Source organism: Babylonia areolata, chromosome 19 (genome assembly GCF_041734735.1).
Source record: "Babylonia areolata isolate BAREFJ2019XMU chromosome 19, ASM4173473v1, whole genome shotgun sequence".
Taxonomy (NCBI): domain Eukaryota; kingdom Metazoa; phylum Mollusca; class Gastropoda; order Neogastropoda; family Buccinidae; genus Babylonia; species Babylonia areolata.
This window is the reverse complement of record NC_134894.1, coordinates 24,139,155-24,157,666: the sequence shown is the minus strand read 5'-3', so window position 1 is coordinate 24,157,666 and position 18,512 is coordinate 24,139,155. Positions and strand designations below refer to the sequence as shown.

Sequence of the window (18,512 nt, the reverse complement as noted above, 5' to 3'; positions counted from 1 at the left end):
CTGGCCAGCCCGTTGGGTTTATCCATAGGTCAGGCACCTTCTGCACTCCCACGTACAGCCCCACCACCATACTTCTGTTGCATTTTTTTCTCGGTCTGATGTGGTGTTGCGAACATGAACACAGGCGCATCCTTAAAACCGAAACTAAAACAGGCAAGGTTCGACAAGTAGAGCAAAATTGAATGGAGAACTAACCTCCCTTGATTCAATGGTGGAACGTATCGTCTGTCTATGCCGAGAGAGAACCTCGCCATGGTCGTTGAAACCAGCTTTAACACTTATGTATCGTCGTCCAGACGCTGAACCGGTCTGTTGTCACCATTTCAAGGTACAGACTGGTTTCTTACCTGAACATCGAATTTCAGCCTCGTTGCAATTGAATTTTAAACGAAAGAAAGCTATCAAAACACACGATTGCTTTCAACAATAGGGCCTGTGAGTTTCCCCGTTTCATCATTATGCGATTCTGGGTTTATTATGCAGGTCTATAATCGTCGCCATTTTGCACCTGTTTTGACACTAAAAACATAATTGTTTGGGCTAATGACGTTTCTTTGTGACACACTTTCAGCGTTATGTACAGTTCATTGAGATGGTGGTGGTTTTATTGCAGGTCTATTTTACGTCGATAACGCGACATGATTTTGAATACCAGCCAGCCGGCTTGTGTTCAACACACGCATACTCGCATGTATACACTTTCACTCACACATTCTCAGAGAGAGTGAGAGAGATAGATAGTAAACATTTTACACTACCACCATTAAAATTAGCTTAGCATTTAAACCTATCACCAACTTGCGCTTCCAAGTTTTATCAGTTTCAAAAAACAAAAAAAAAGCAACAAGTACATGCATGTGTAACAACACAAAAAATAGTGCAAGTCACTTTCACTTCAACTAGTGAACTACACACACACACACACACACACACACACACTGTAAAGTCCCACTTTAGCATCAGCTCAGCTCAGGAATTTAGGATGCTGAAGTAGGATATTCTTACTGTCCTACATTAGAATCAGTTGCACACACACACACACACACACACACACACACTTACACAAATAATATATATGTATGTATGCATATATACATATATATGTATGCACACATTTATATTGAGTAACTTTTGCATGAATGTACACACATACACTACATACCTTTATGTCCCAGCTCTTCAGCCTTTCTGTGTCTTTGTCTGTGTATTCATAGAACTTCACTCCTATTGCAATACCCTTAGACACTCACATGTCCCAAACCTTTTATGGCCTTAGGGGCTGTCAATTTTTCTTCACTGTGTCTAAGGAAAGGCTTAGGAAGGTGGAACCAGATCTCTCCTTCTGCCTCTTCTAACCTTCCCCAACCAAAGTCAGGTACCATTTGAATACACCTGAGTGGAGTGAGGAAAATTAAGAGTAAATTGCCTTTCTCAAGGACAAAAAACAGTGCAGAAAAGGGACCTGTACCTTTGATCACTGGTGAACCCCCTTAGGGGATCAGAAGTCCGACGCCTAACAGGCTTTGCCACAGCACCCCCAAAACTGTAATACTAATCAATAGGATTAGGAACCTGTGGATGATGGGGTCAGAAATGGATTTTAATTCTAGTGATGGAGCATCAGTATCATCAATAATCAGATGTGTGATTTTGAATAAAACTAAATGTCATGAGAGTAGAATTTCATATTCATTGTATTTGCTTCTTTCCTTAATGAACTTGTTTCATCATATTTCTTTTGTTGTTTTCTGTCATCCAAGATCTGACCTGCACTTTACAAGAACACCCACTGGAGACAGCTTCCATCATGGTGGATCCTAACTCTGCCAAGTTCATCTCATCTTTGGTCAAGTCTCTTCAGATGTTCTGCCATGGCTACATGGAGTTTGAAGACAACATTGAAATCATTGGCCACATCAACCTGCGCATTGACAACAGGAAAAAGCTGGACTACATCGTCAATGAACAGGTTTCCAAGCAGGGTCAAGAGTCCACTTGCTTTCAGAGCAACAGTTACCACTCTGTGCCTCCCAAAAGCAGTGAGAGAGACCCGCTTCATGAGTCTGTGGACAGTTCCATGTCAGTTCTCAGCGGTACACGTGTTCAGGTGGACCTTTCGGGTCCTTCTCCCGTCACTCGCAGCACATTTGCCTCATATGCTGATGGCTTTCTCAGCCCCCTCGGCAGCAGCCAGACTTACAGCCAGGGCAGAGAATCTCAGGTTGAAACAAAACAGACATTAGCCTCTGGCTTGAAAGACACAGGTTCAGCTGCTCCAGTCTTCAATCATTCTCTTATTGTGAATAAAGAGACGAAACGTATGGGCTATGTAGGTGTTAAAGACAGTGGTCAGGCTGACATGAACAGCTCTACCCCTGTGTCTTCAGATTTAAATGGACAACAGCAGAATTTGTCAGGACTCCTGCCGGGTATTGTCATTAAAGCTGAGCCAGGTGCCTTTTCTTCTGAAAAATCTGGTTGGTATCTTATACCTTTTCCTCACAGCACTAATTTTAAGGAATATATTTTGTTAAAAAGGATAATGTTAAACAATTTTTGTTTACACTGTACAATTACATGTATATTTGTATCAAGATAAGTGATGTAATTCATAGATTAAATAAATTAAGCGTGATCATGATTATGGTGACATAACTTTTAAGGTCTCATAAAGAAATGATTATGACTTCATAAACATTGTCTTCACTTTTGCTAGATTTCATGGCTTTAGCGTGACTACAGCGATTCGAGCAATACAGTGGGGGAAAAAAAATTTTGAAGTTGAAACTTGAAGGATCAAAGAATGAACATACTAAAAATGTTTATAATTTATAAAATATTAGAATATAATATACACACACGCATGTATGTTTATGTATGTTTGTGCGTGCCTATGTGTGCATATGTGTTGAGGGTAGCTGTTAGGTACACATGTATGTTAAAATGTATGTATGCATAGTGTGTGTGTGTGTGTGTGTGTGTGTGTGTGTGTTTTGTCACATTTTGGTGTTTAACATTGATGTAACGTGTTATGTTAACAAATTTGTTTTTGTAAAGCACCTAGAGCAGATTTCTGGATAGTGTGCTATATAAGTATCCATTATTATTACTATTAGAATATAAAAGATCTATTGGATTAAAAACATTGTTGGCAAATGAATCATGAGCCTTGAGAAAGTGAGTCATGCTTTTGATCTTTTGTCCTCCTTAAAAAAAAAGAAGAAAAAAAGACCTTTTATATTTATAATTATATACTTTTATTTGAAGTCCCACAGTATCAAATGAAACAGTAGGCTGCATCCCAAGGATTTCACTATGTCTGTTGCTTCCCCCAACAGGTGTGTCAACAAGTGTGTCATACAGCCAGCCATGCACCCTTCCTTCCCTGACCTTTGCCCAGCCAGTCTCCTTCAGTGCCAGCCCTGCACACCTGGACAGTAAGTACAGAGCACACCTGTAGTTGTGTCCTCTACTTTAGTGCCAACCCTTGTTGTTGCTGGTGTTGCTTGTACTTGTAGTCATCTCAGTGGTTTTTTCTTGTTTTTGTTTTGTTTCCTTTCTAGTCATCAAGTGTCAATGTGTTGTACAAGTTTATAGAAAATTGTGATTAAAAAAAGAAAAAAGAAAAAAAAAGGTACATATAGCTGCATGCTTAGAATTAAGTCTGCTTAGTAGTGTTTAGAACTGAAATGATAGTTTTCAGACTCCTTTGAACTAAGAATGAATTCTGTTGTTGTTGCAGGTGACCTTCATGTGTTAATGTGTTGTATATTTACTGTCAGTGCTGATATATATATATTTTTTTTTCTTTTTTCCCCCTTTCATTGGTGCTTTGATTATTTGTGAGAGGGCTTCATGCATAGACTGAACAGTGACAAGAGTTCAGAGTGTGCTGAAAGTGATTACCTTTTTCTCATCTTTTTCACTTTTGCCCAACTCTTTCATTCTGTCCTCAACATTGCCCTTTCAGGTATCCTTTTCTTTGTAATGCTTGTCAAGAACAATTCGATGAATTGATACTGTGTAAAGCTTGTTAATTCAGTAATGGAGAAAACAACAACAACAAACAAACATGCTGCCACCACAGTGTTGACCTGTTTCTGGTGGTGATTATAACTTGTGAAATGAGAGTGGTGATAAGAAACTCTAGGGAAAGCTGGACAGTACAAGGTCTTCAGAGAAAAAGCCCCCCTCAGTCAAGTGTTTTGGCCCTTAACTCCTTACACTCTAAGGGGGCCAGGCCACACCCAGGTCATGACTCCTGGATGTCCTTGTATTGCCGCCTTTTCTTTCTTTTTTTTTTGCCTGGTCCTCAGCAGGTTTGAACCCGAGCCTCCAGGGTGGTCGCCACTTCAGAACCGAGTCACCTTTTTCTGGCAGATGTTTTAACCACTGAGCCATCATACGCCTAGTTTGAGTAGGGAAATTTAATTCTTATGAACTTTACTTTCATTCCTCCTTGACCAAATCCAGCTGGAACTCTTTTCTGCTGCTTCTGCCATTGCCTTGAGAGCCCATGTCCTCTCTTTGCCAGAAATCGACAGCTGTTTCATGAGGCTGTAGGCGTGTTTCTTCCCCTCTGGTTGGTCAACTGAGCATTCCCGATCTTTGGCACCATCAAGCAGCCCACGTTCCCATGCTTTGTAAACTTTGGATGCTGTTCCTGGCCAGACTTTATTGCCTTCTGCCAAGCAGAACTCTACTGGAACTTCTGGTGGGGTTGGTGCTCCTTGGACAGTGCTCACCACGTGTGCATTTTATTTTAGCACTTCGTTGTGCCTCCATGTGTACTGTCGTTGGCTCAGCGCCGGTTTGCATGAGCTGAGGACACACTGGTCTATGATATGCAGGCCTTCTTCTGCTGTCTGCTTGGTTTCCTTTCCTCTTTTTGTGTCTTTCAGGGACTCGTCATACCATCTCCCAAGCTCTTCTTGACTGGTTCATCTGACACCGTTGGAATGGCTTGGTTGGTTACAGTGAATGTGACCGTTTCAGCTACCTTTCCTTTATGCAGTGAGAGGCTCTGTGAATTCTTTGGTTTGAAGTTCATCCTGGCTGAGGCAACTAGTTCAGCCCTTCAGTATATCACGGGTGTCATCCTCTTTTGTTGAAAGGACTGTTGTGTCATCCATGAAATCTTTCAAAGGAAGTATCTGGTATCTGTTATCAAGGTAGGCTTGATCCATTCCCTTCATTGAAGCCTTCAAGCTTGTTAATTCAGTAATGGAGAAAACAACAACAAACAAACATGCTGCCACCATAGCGTTGACCTCTTCCTGGTGGTGATTATAATTTAGTGAAATGAGAGTATCAGTAATGATGGAGATGATGTGATATACTTAGTTCAGACACATGCACATGTGGTAAAAAAGGGGCATGCACAAAAAACATTTAGTCAGTGCAGTCTAATGATTCCTGAGTTTTTATCCTGGAATCAGCTAACCTGATTTGTTGCATTTAACAGACATGTTTGTGTTTAAGAGATCACATAAGATTATAAAACCACATTTATATATATATATATATATATATATATATATATATATATATATATATATATATATAGATCTGTAAATATGTCTTATGTGTTAATTAAGAACACTAAAGACATATTCAGGCTTTGATGGGTGCTGGGACTGATGGCTAATGAAATGGCGCTCCAGAGTTGTTTGTGTTGTTGAAAATAACAAACACTGCATGCCTAAAAAAATTGTTTTAAATGCACAACTTCGTCCTGTTATTTGTATGGAAACCAGAAACTGCTGCTGGTCAATGTTAAATTTGTACCATATTTTACAAATTTTAAGGTGATACTATTTTCTTCAGTGTTTACCAGTGTGCCAAATAATTTGGTGCGCCTAATGTATGGTCAATCTACTGAAATGGTGGTGTGAATCAGAATCATATTGAACGTTAATCTCTGAACCTGGAAGTATGACTTATTGTGGTAATGAAAATGAATTTATCCTTCCCATGCATCAGAGTAAAAACAGATCACAAATCATTCATTAAAAGGAGTGGGTGCAGGATGGATTCAAGGTGGACATCGGCAGAGTAGACAAAGGAGATGACAGCATGTAAAGAGAGTTCCATGATGACATCAGGGCTTAAAAAAAAACAGCCTTTCCCACCCCTCCAGCCCCAGATATTTAACATTGAAAAATCAAATTGTTGTCAGCTTTGTGACAATAATATACCCTTTCCTTCTTTTCCTTCACTGGAGGAAGTGCCCTTCACAGGAATTCATGCTGTTACAAATCATTTCAGAACAGCAAAAATGCTAAGATTAAATTGATGCATGCCTTTTTAATCCTCTGCTGAAAAAAAAAATTAATCCCTCTGCTTTATTGCTTAAACAGCTTTACAAAATTGGTTCATTATTATCCCAGGGAGAGAAAAATGTGAAGATATTTTTTGGCATGTGTGTGTGTATTTGTGTGTGTGTGTGTGTGTGTGTCTATGTGTGTGTGCGCTTGTGTGTGTGTGTGTGTGTGTGTGTGCACTCGTGCAAGTGTACGAGCATGCATGTTTTCATTATGTCCTTTGACTAGTTTAGCCTTTATTTAAGCTTCTTCAGTCAGTCTGATATTTTCTGTTTGTTTCTTTCTTTTGCTTTGTAACATTATTTGCAATCACTTTGTTTTTTCTATTCAGAATTATTTCGTTACAAATGTTGTTGGTGCAATGAAATATACTGTGTGTTGCATGTACCCTTAGCTAGTAACAAATAAACAATGCTCAGAAAAGAAAGAAATTTTTATTATGAAATCCAAATTAATGACATCAATGTTAAAGATAAAAAATCTGCTGTAGAATGAAATGTTTCCTTTCAGCAGAAAGGTACACAGACTCTGGAAGGCATTATTTACTTTGTCAGCAAGTGTTATTAAAGTAGTTGTCTGAAACTGAAATTTTTGATCAACTTCTCAGTATATTTTCTGCTCCATCACCTGTGCCATTTCAGTGGCATTGCTCCTATGTTTCTCATCCTGAGTCTCCCTCATAGCCACACCCATGTTCTTTCAGTGACATTTTTAATGCTGGCAGTCCACTGATTAAGTATCAAAATTAGGCTGCCAGGAGGCCTCACACCAGAGAAAAACTTGTTATCCATTAGAGCTTGTTCTGATTTGGCTGTTTACAGTGGTATCAATTTTGCATAATATACTTTTTTTTCTTAACATATTTCTTTCTTCTGTTATGTCTAAGTTCTAAACATTATGATTGTGTATTTGCGGTTTTGATTTTTTTGTTTTGGATGAACTACTAAAGTTCACACACATTTAATACTAGAGCATGATTGTACATGATTATTCTTTTTGTTTTTAATATGAATCTTTCATTCTTTGAATACATGGCTTACAGTTTGTATATTTTGCTTGATATGTGAAATTCTAACCAGAAAAAGTCCATAATTTATCTCTTATGGTTTTGAATTTTATGATTTCTTGTCTGCTGCAAATGTTTGTGTATGAAATTTGTTAACATGTTAATGAGTTTATCAGCAGAATGCTCCAAAGTAGTCAGAACATTTAGCACTCTTCATGTGTGTGTGTGTGTGTGTGTGTGTGTGTGTGTGTGTGTGTGTGTGTGTGTGTGGTCTTTGGCTCTGTATCCCTATATATTTTTGTCATCCACTATTTGTCTCTTTCTATCATTCCATTCCTCATCCTTCCCACTTGACGCTTGCTCTCTCTCTCTCTCTCTCTCTGTGTGTGTGTGTGTGTGTGTGTGTGTGTGTGTGTCTTTCCATGTCTCTGTCTCTTATTTACTCATTCCATTCCTCTGTAGGGAGGGGTCAATGAATGAATCAATCAAAAACACTTTCTTAATCCACATGGAAATAATTGTGCAATCACAGGCTCGATGTAAACAGTAGAATGATAATGCTAGAGGAGGCTTAATCAGTAAATGATAATTTATTGGAACCGTTTGATACAGTATCAGTTACTGTTTTGGCTTGTGGCATTTGTGTGCTGGCTGGCTGTGAATATGATATTCAGATGAAAAATAAGTGTGGGCAATTATAAGTTGTTGTGGTCTTTTGTGAGTGTGTGTACTATGTGTGTAGGTGTTTCTTATAAGTTGTGGTCTTCTGTGAGTGTGTGTGTGTTTCGTGTCCATGTTTGTGCTGACTGTTGTAAACAAGTTGTGCTTTGGTTGTTGTGAGGTTTTATTGCGTGGTGAGTCGGGCTGTGGTGTGAGCAGTGTGAAGGCCCATGCAGCTTTGTACAAGCTTTTCCTGTGGTTTTCAGCACTGGGATCAGAGAGGAGTGAAGCGAGGCAGACAGGCAGTGGTGGTAGTGAGGGCAGGACCCCACCAGTCTCCCTAGCTCATAGTGCCAGTGCTAGTAGTCCTCTCAACCCGTGCTCCACTGGGGTTGGTCCTCCTCAGCCTAGCCCCACCCACCCAAGGTCTGCAAGCACACAGGGGGCCTGTTATGTAGGTAGTAACCAAGGTGGTAGTCAGTCCAACAGTGGTTCAGCCAGTGTGTATGCCACCAACATGTCTTCAGGTGTTGGGTCGTTACACAGTCAGGACGTGATGTCGATGCCGGCAGTGAACAACAGTAGAGGGTGGTGGTGTGAACGATGTTGCAAGGCATTTCGCAGTGGGGACCTGCTGGCCAGACACATGCAGCTGGTACATAGGACGTCCTTGACCCCGGCTTCCTCAGGGACAGGAGGTCAGACTGCTAGAATGACCTCCCCTTGTCAATCGTCAGTCCTGTCTCCTGGAGCACATGCAGACAGTGAGCCATTGTCTTTGGAACCGTCGCTGGTACCACAGGGATTGCTGAGTGAGATGTTGGATGTTGAACTTCTCCACACAGAGAATAAGATGAACTTTTCCTGTTCAAACACTGGTCTGACCTCACAAACCCAGTACACAGACAGAACGGTCAAAGAGTTTCTGCCACACACAGATGACTGGTGGCTGCAGGACCACCAGAACAGCACTGTGAATGAAACTTCAGAACCCAGAATACCAGATCCCTCACAGCCATCGGCGTCTGGAGGGCAGGGCGTGTGGACCACAAGTAATGCTTTTTGCGCAAACCCCTCGTACATGTCCACGTCACAGGGCTTTGAGAACATGACCAGCAACTTCTCCAGCGCCCCCTACAACCTGAGCTCCCCGGTGTCCAGGCTAGCCAGGATGCTGGCCAAGCCCTCAGGTCTTGCGGGCAGGAGAGCCCCCAGCACAGGTCGGCGCTGCAGACACTGCCACAAGATCCTGCGCTTTGTCAGCAATGCGCAGTTTGTGGAGCACGAGGAGAAGTGCACGAGGGAAGGTGGGGTGGGTCTGGCCTGCGGACAGTGCGGGCGCAGCTTTGGCAGCAGGGTGGCCCTGAAGGACCATGTGGACTCCATGCACACCAAGAAAGGCTTTCAGTGCCGCGGCTGCGGCATGGTATTCAAGTGGAGGACCTACGTCTATCAACACAGGTACAAGTGCGCTGCCTACAGGATTAAGAGAGAGCCGCTTTGAGAGGTGCTACAGTCTTCAGGTCAGCGCTCTGTCGGAGGTGAGAGCATGAGGGAACTGTAACTGTGGATGTGTAGGGCGCTCAAGGGTTCCTTGCTTTCCATAGACTTTGTGTAACTTGCTGTTCTGCTTTTGCTGCTGCATGATATATATGTATTGCATGGTAAAGCTTGCCTCAGCTTGATAACTGCCGTTTATGGTACTGATAATGTGATATTGATGGTGAAAGTCTGATCAGATCGTGTGTGTGTAAACTGGTGCTTCAGCTGACTTTATTTTATAGCAAAACACAGATGTGGGAATGTTTTATTTCTGCTGAGGCCTTCAGAATCTGTTCCTTTGCCAGATGGTTTCTTACAGGAATAATGTTAATGATGATGGTTCAGGAGATTTATATGGCACCCAGTACAACTTGATTGGATATTCCCCAGTACAACTTGATTTACATAGCACCCAGTAACTTTGTTTAGACAGTACCCAATACATTTTTGCATTGGTAGATGATTAATTATTCTGTGTTTATTTTAACAAGCAGTTTTTCTTCTTTTTTTTTTTTTTTTTTTTAAAGATGAATAGACAACAAAAAACAACTGGACAGTGAGTACCAAATAGATAAAAGACAGCAACCTACCAGTAATAACATTTGGTAATGTTTAATCATGCACACTCCTGGTGGAAGTTAATGAAACAAAATTTGGGTGTTATTTTTTTTTCTGTTGCTGTTGACAAGCAGGAGAGAAGACGTGAGAAAAAAAATGAAGTTGATTTTCTTTCCTAGAGCAAGACAACTGACAGCTGTCAGCTGTTCTGGACCACGTGCATGGTGTACTTTTCTTGTGTAGGAGCAAGAACTATGTAGAGCATTCTGTTTTTTTGTTTTTGTTTTTGTTTTTAACATTAAATTTTTTTTTTACATGTAGACAAATATGCAACAACAAAAACATCAACAATTTCACGTCATATACAATAGTATGTCATTGATATTGCTTGACAACATTAACAAATTCAACTTGAACAGAGAGGGATGCTTGTAGTACTTAGGTTTTATAAACATTTGATGTATATGTTTAAGTGCTGGGCAGCAAAGAACAAAGTGCACCTCATTTTCTTGGGCTTCATGACATAAAGGACAGACTAAATCGTTTGCACAAAAACTTATGTCTAAAGTGATGCACTGTCAATTCTGAGATACCTAGTCTAAATCTTGTTGTTCCATGTTTCAGATGCCTGTCCATATCTAACAACAGATAAGGTTTCAAATCAGGTATATTACAGAATGTTCTATTCATATCAAATCTATCACTAGTACAAATGTGACTATACCATGATTGCCATCTGCAATCAATAAGCCTTTGGCGAAAAACAGATATAAAACCATTAACACTACCAACACCCACACAAAGCCAAATCCATATTTGAACAGACAAAGACAAACCTTCGTTACCCAGTTATTTTTTCCCTTTCTATCTAAACCATGTAATATCTTATAGGCTTTATGCGGTATTCTATTATCCCCCATTTGCAACAGTTTAAGCCAATACTGAATACAATTTACAGCAGAGTTTACATATATTGGGTAGCGACAGAAAGGAGAGAGAGAGAGAGTCTGTGTGTGTTTGTGTGTGTGCAGTGCGTGCATGTGTGAGTATGCACAAGTTTTTATATTGATATGCACTTGTATGTATCCTAATTTCTACTGTATCTGTGTTTGTGTATGATTTTCGATTTATGTTCGTACCTTGTTATGTACTAACCCCCCCCCACCCTCTCCCCCAATATTCCTTGTGACCCAGATACACTTGGTAATAAAGGCATATTCTATATTCTATTCTATAGAGCTTTCTCCTTCTAGCTGTCTTTGTGTGTGTGCATGTGTTGGTGGGGGTTGCCTGTGAATGTGTGTGTGAGTTTGAAATTTGAGAGGCATGTAATGATGTATGTTGTGAGTGATGTAAATATGTTTTAAAGTAGTAGTGATCTTACACTGTTTTAAAGTAGTATTTTTTGCGAGTTTATATCTTGAATATGTTTCTTTTTAAATTCCTGTGCCTTGTTCTTTCTACATATTATGGTGTATTGTTAAACACACTTTTAGCCACAGGATAAGCATTATATAAATGAAATTGCTATTATTGTTATTATTAAAGACATGGCAATGGATAGCTTTGAACTTTCTATCTGTTGTGGAATGTGGTTGTTTGAAATTGGTTGCTTGCAATTTTTGCATTTGGTTGCTATTGCTTTGTATATTTATGGACAGAAAATAGCTGATGAAGTGGAAGATCCATTGCTTGCGGTGTTATGTGCTTGCTTTGCAATGTATACTGTGCTGATCAGTGTTTTTGTGTGAGATGTTTGCATGCTTCATTATATTAATTGCATGGTTTTTGTTGCTGATATATTATAATGATCATGTTTGCATTCTGGAAAAGTGTGTTCTTTTGTTATGTAAATACATACATTGAAATAAAAGAAAAGTTCATATTATGAACTTCCTATGTTTGTAAAAGAAGTTTCCATTTCTCCTCTTCATCCTTTTTATTAAAGTGTTGTGTGTCTGGTTTGTGCACAATATATTCTAATCAAGCAGTACATTTTGCTAGATTATTCTAGTATCCTCTATTGATGTAAACTGCGCAAAAATTTAATTATCCGTTGTGAGGTGGAATTTCTTTCGTTGTAAATGATCACAGGTTATCCATCAAATGGCATCAAAAAACAAACTTTTGTTCAAAAATAAATGAAAGGACAGGTTTTCAATAGGCTAGACATATGTATGGCCATTGACTAGTTTTAATGTGAAGCTTAGGAATAAAAGATGATAGAGCTCTGTGATTATTTGAAAATTCATTAAACAAAAGCAACAGATGAGTGAAATAGATGTCAGGAAATGAGAGACGTGTCTTGATCACATTCAGGTGCTATGTTTTATTCAGTTAATTATTGTATTACTTTTTGTCAAAACTTGATTTGTTGGGTGAAATTTGGGCTACTCTCCCTCTTGATCATATTCAGCTGCTATGTTTTATTCAGTTATAATTATTATACTTTTTGTCAAAACTTGATTTCTTTGTGTGAAACTCGGGCTACTCTCCCTTGGGAGAATGTGTTACCACGATGCAGTGCCACCTGTATTTTTGTTCTTCTTTTTTTATGTCCGCAAGTATCCATGCTGTTGTGGATATAGAAAATATGTTATATCAGTTTTAGTCCACCTTGCTTAAGTTGTCTTATTGGTTAAGTCAGCACTTTTCTTTGGCCCTGGCCATTAGCCTTCTTTAAATTTTCTCTGTTTAACTTTTAAACCTTTAACTTATGACTGTAGATATATCCGCGGTCTAGGGGTAACTGCATTGTCAAATGTCAAGCCACTCGTTTGCATACGCTTACTTCTGTGCAGATGGCGACTGCCTTGATGAGTGTTCAAAGCAAATTTTGGCTTGATTTTGATATTTTTTTTTTTTTTTGCGTTTTGTGAAGTGAAAAGCTGCTGAGTGTGTCAACATGGCTCCCAGGACTTCCGGTAGAGAAGAGGTGGCTAGGATTTTTTAAAATTTTCTGCACAACATCGACAGTAGCAACTACGAAATCATCACAGAAAATGAAAGTAATGCTGTTGTTGATAAACTGAAGTGATTCTGGTTATCCTGATGATGATAAACTGAAGTGATTCTGGTTATCCTGATGATGATTACATGCTACAAGGTACAACAACAGGAAGAGGGTGGGATCATGTTAGAAGTGGGTATTGAAAAAAAACCCCAATATTTTAGTTTGAAACCACCTTTTCTGGGTTTTCATTTACTGTGAAACCCTCCAGATGAAAGCTGAAGTATTGTTTACAGTGAGCTTTTAGGTTGTACTATTGTGTGATAATGTTTGTAGGTGGGAGGGTGTGTGTGTGGATGTATGCGAGTGTTTATGTATAGTGTTTATGTTTAAAACAACATAACTGCACTTGGTTGTTGTGTCTAATACATTTGCTAACATTCTAGCACCTTTTCCACCCATGAAATAAACAAATTGAATTTTCTTCTTTATATTGAGTTATCTCATCATGTCACCATTAAACTTATAATTATATTCTCCATTAATTTTCCTTCAAGAAAACACACTTTTACATACTTTCTAGCATAATTTTATTTTATTTAATTATATTTTTTTAGAGGATGGTGATTATTTTGCAAAAATCACAAATAGTTCCAGAAGTGGAAGGGTTAATTCGACAATGTGTTAGTGGACTCCTCACATTCGTGAATCAAATTCTTGTTTCCAGTAAAGTGGCACAATGGCATGCATGTTATGATTGTCTAGGAAGACGTGTGTGTGTGTGTGTGTGTGTGTGTGTGTATATATATATATATATATATATATATGTGTGTGTGTGTGTGTGTGTGTATGAACATCAATCCATGGATATGGTGCACACACACACACACACACACACACACACACACACACACACATATGCACATATGCACACACATTTAGGTTGGTCCCAATTACTAATAAGGCACAAACATCTACTTGTGCACTCGCACCAAGCTTCCAGAATATACACATACATGCACACATGCACGCACACATTCATTCACGTACATGCTAGGTTGATATCACTTACAAATAAGGTGCATACATCCACACAGGTCGCTTGTCTGAAGTTGTTGTTTTGATGGTGGAAGTTTTGTGGTGTTCTGTGTCAAGATTATTGAATTGATGAGCTGAAACGGCATTCATGATTGGCTTGCCCATAAAGATAAAGCAAGAGTGACTGGATAAATGAATATGTTGGATCAGTGCAATGATACGTTGCTTTTTTCCGAAAACAGAATGGGATGGGGATAATCTTGTTGCAATAAAATGATAATGTACACCGAACGTACCTGGAGTTTGACTAAAGAAGATTGTGGGAAGGAAACAATTCTTTTTGATGTCTCATCAAACACACAGGTGATTCCAGACATCAGGTTAAAGTATCTAAGTCAAGCCAAATTTCTCCAGGTGGAGATAATAAAGTTATTCTTATCTTATCTTATCTTATCTTATCTCCAAAAAGGAATTTGTGTTCAAATTTTGTTATAAAAGAAAAGTAAAAAGGCAGGAGAGGTAGGGGGTTATATGGTGAGTTGGGGGGAAACAAAGATAAACATAGGAGATAAATAGAACTAGAAGTTAAGAAGATGACCCAATGAACATCATGAATGTTCAGTTCAGTTACTCAAAGAGGCGTCGCTGTGTTCGAACAAATCCATTTATGCTACACCACATCTGTTAAGCAGATGCCTCACTAGCAGCATAACCCAACAGGTTTAGGCCTTGAGAAAAAAAAAAGAAAGGAAAAAAGAAGCATAAACAAATAAATAGATACATCATTAAATTAATGAATGAATAATAAGCAAATAAATAATAAATGAGTTTTAAAAGCTGTGCTTTCATCGTGAAGGGAAGTGGTTGAATTAACACAAGACTGTGGTTCGCTGTGCTTTCAGCTGAACACTCAGAGGGGGGCCGGCAGGAGGGAGTGCTGATCTGCACAGTGGGCTCCAGCGGTTCCACCCCTGGCCTTGTGCCTGGAGACTTGAGCCCCTCGTTCTCTGTAGCCAAACAGGACCTGATCATCTTGACTCAGGGACGGCTTCCGACACCTGTGCAAGATCCGACCCTTCCTGCAGACCAGTCCGCTGACAAGGTGGAGGATTCTTTCCCTGTGCTGTCATCCTCATTGCCAAGCCCTGTGGTGAAAAAACAGAAACTGGACAGAGCTCAGTGTGCTGTCTGTGGCACACAGTTCAGAAACAACAGGCTCCTGGGCATGCACATGAGGTTAGTGCACAGGAAGACACCTCAGCAGAGGACGTCTTTACCACACAATCATATCCAGACCCCTATACTTTCCTCATCATCCACTGTCATTGCTTTTGTTGAAACCAGAAATGAGGAGAATGAGTTAGCTAAATCCACTGATCTGCAAACTGCCACAAATTCATTCCTGGAGATGACTGACAAAAGTGGGAATAGAGCCGGAAGTGTGGCAGAAGTGTGTGAAATGTCTGGTCAGAAGGATGGTGACAAGCCAGCGCCTGTGGCATGCTCTTTCTGCCAGATTCTGTTCTGGAACCGGGAGGACCTTGGGGAGCACCAGAAGCTGTGTGGACAGCGGTATAGCACGGAGGAGGGGTGTGGGGAGGTGCAGCAGTCATCGTGTGTGTGTCCGTCCTGCCACATGGTGTTCCTGGATGCAGCCCTGCTGGCACAGCACCGTAAGGCGTGCGGTGGGGAATCGACCCCCACCTTGACCGGCCCCACCACCTGCCCCCTCTGCCACCTCTCCTTCCTCGACCCTGCCCTCCTATCCGCCCACCTGTGGGTGTGCGGCAAACCTGCTGCCAGCACCGTGGAACTCACTGCCTGCGAGAGTGGGGCGAGTTCTGCTGGCAGTGGCAGCAGCAGCAGCAACGTCAACTCGTGCGACAAGTGCGGTAAAGTGTTTCAGGGTCGTACCTCGCTGGTGGACCACATCAACTCCATGCACAAAGGCATGTCCTTCAAGTGTCCAGACTGCGGGGAGACCTTCAAGTGGAGGACCTGTGTTTACCGGCACAGGCTGCGTTGCTGCAAGGGGAAGAACGCTGCCAAACAAAAGAAAGACAACTGCAAAAGCTAAGCATCAAAATGGTTCTATCATCAGATTGAGCTCTACGAGAGTCAGACTGATCAAAAAAAATTTTTTTTTTACTTGTACCAGTGTAACTGTTCTCACCAGAATCATCATAGCTGCATGTGAGGATGACAAGGAAAGTTGTATTTAGTCCAGTGTTTTTTTCTTTTGTGTGTGTGTGTGTGTTTCTGCCTGTGCACAAGACTATTGAAAATGATGATAATGTGCATGACTGTGTATTTATCTGTTTATTTATTGGATGTGTGTGACTGTGCATGAATAGTATGTTGTAATCGGCAATTTGATACCAGCAACAAATCAATTTAAAAAAAAAAAAAAGAGAGGGTATGAACATTATAAGATGTCTCATAGTGCAGCAGCGTGCAACACATTTACACGCGAACATAAGAAAAACCCAGCTGTTGGTTGTTAAAGAACAGCTTTCACAATTATGTCATTGCTGAATTCTTAATCTGCTGTCTTGTTTTTCTATCTGACTCTAATCAAGATACTGAATATGGAATGAATTGATTCAATAGCTATTGATGCTGGTTCTACTTACTCCTTACTGTTGCTGAATATTTGTGTTTTTAAAGCTTTTTGTTGACTGCAGCCATTTTGAAAGAATGGGAGAATACTATACTTGTCAAAATGGTGCCTTTGATTTCAGGGAAGTTTCTCAAGGTCAGAGTAGGGCCATCTTGGAGGTATGAGATTACACACATAGAAGCCTACATATTGAAACATATCCACTGTATATTGACAGAAAGATAAGAATAGATTCTAGTGTAGTGAATTCAGTCCATGCACACACCCCGCCCCCCGCACACCAAACCCTTCTGGTTGATCTTTCAGCTAGTTTCCTCACCTGGAAATACTGTGCTTGCAATTTCCTCTTCTCTATCACTGTGTTTCTGGCTTTGTTTTTTCTTCCTTTCTTTCGTCTCTTCCTGTCTTGTTTTTCTACATTGCTGGTCCTTCCACCAGTATTATTTTCCCCAAAAAGTCTTGAATAGTTCTTTTCTTGTTGTGGACCTCATAATTGCGCATTCTGTGTTGTGTTCTTTTTTGTATATGGGATTATGATGCCTGCTGGCATTTTTTTAATTTGTATGCCTATCATTATTTTTCGTATTATGTATAATTATGTCTGTGTTCATGTTTCTCTTTAATCTCCTGGTGAAAAGTTGACGGAAATGTCAAAGTCAGAGGTGTGTCCTAGGTTTATGTGCATTATAGTGGCTGTACTTGTGACTACCTTTTTCCTTGGTTCTGTTGAATCTATGGGACTGAAATTTGAATCTGCGAAGAATATTATTCTATATATGTATATGGAATCTGTTTTGTTGCAGTACTTTCTTCAAAGTATTAAATAAAACTAAGGGACTCAAGTATGGTTTCTTTGATTACTTATGCTTTTTGAAATATGAATTATGTATATGATAACTTGAAAAGAAAAGTATCAAAAAAGGGAGCAAGGGGGCATCTTTAGGCAATGTTTTTCTTTTGATCTTCCAGAGCTATTCATTCGGCTCATTATCTGTGGACTGTTATGATTTATAAAGCTAACGAACCTATCTTAGGAAGCATAGATCACTAGTGTTTAAAATTATTCTAGTGTTGTTGTTATTTTTTTTTTTTTATGTATACACATTTATGGATATTTTGTTCTCTTTATTTCACAAGAAAGAAAGTTTTCTTAATTTGTGAACATTTGATAATTTATTAATTGTGAGCAGCACTGAAAGTTGTATGTTTTTTAATTCCATCCATCACACGAGAATTTGTATTGATCTTTAATCTTTTTTTATGTAAGCTTGCTTTTTTTGTTGTAAATTTCTAGTTGTCAGATTTGCTAAATGATTGCTTGTTATGCCAAAGACATTGACACATTCCATCCACGCAGTCAATCAGGTTGTTCTAAGTGGTACTCGCTATTGATCTAACAGCAAAGAAATGCACATGTATGCATACTTGTTTTTATCACAAACATCCTGTTTCTATAGAGATGCCCACTTATCTCAGAAAAAAGAGAGATTAGTTTTGCTTTGATTTTGTGTGATCTGCTTTAAAAATCAGTGCAATAATGGGCAATTTGGTTGTTGAACAAGTGTCCTCATATAAAATTCAGTGTAATTCTGAAACCAAATTTCATTGATATGACACATTGCTACAGTTTTCTACATGATAAAAATTGATAATGTGTGTTCTGTTTTGATAGGTTTTGTTTGCTCATATGAAAAAAAGAATAAATACTTACTTCATATCGTTTTGTGTTGCTGAACATCATGATCCCCTCATTGTGTGTGTGTGTGTGTGTGAATTTTATTTTGAGGAAAATATGAGAGAGAGAGAGAGAGAGAC

At 39.5% G+C, this 18,512-nt stretch overlaps 1 protein-coding gene across 2 annotated transcripts; it reads left to right on the top strand.

Annotated features, from left to right (window-relative positions):
- Positions 1-202: 202 nt before the first annotated feature.
- Positions 203-18,396, top strand: LOC143293554 (uncharacterized). Of its 2 annotated transcripts, XM_076604488.1 has the most exons (5): positions 203-328; positions 1,761-2,477; positions 3,339-3,437; positions 8,256-9,530; positions 14,980-15,115. In XM_076604488.1, the coding sequence occupies exons 2-4, from the start codon at positions 1,808-1,810 to the stop codon at positions 9,491-9,493; spliced, it is 2,007 nt and encodes a 668-aa protein (XP_076460603.1). In that variant the 5' UTR covers positions 203-328; positions 1,761-1,807; the 3' UTR covers positions 9,494-9,530; positions 14,980-15,115. The 2 variants fall into 2 exon arrangements, with proteins under 2 accessions (XP_076460603.1, XP_076460604.1); XM_076604489.1 differs by lacking the exon at positions 8,256-9,530 and having other exon boundaries at positions 14,980-18,396.
- The last annotated feature ends 116 nt before the right edge of the window (positions 18,397-18,512 follow it).

What these genes read in the sequence shown, in the direction of transcription:
- LOC143293554 (XM_076604488.1), top strand. Translation starts at nt 1,808, where the DNA reads ATGGTGGATCCTAACTCTGCCAAGTTCATCTCATCTTTGGTCAAGTCT. An exon ending in CTTTTCTTCTGAAAAATCTG is followed by an intron (nt 2,478 to 3,338) that starts GTTGGTATCTTA and finishes TTCCCCCAACAG; the next exon opens with GTGTGTCAACAAGTGTGTCA. An exon ending in CAGCCCTGCACACCTGGACA is followed by an intron (nt 3,438 to 8,255) that starts GTAAGTACAGAG and finishes TGTGGTTTTCAG; the next exon opens with CACTGGGATCAGAGAGGAGT.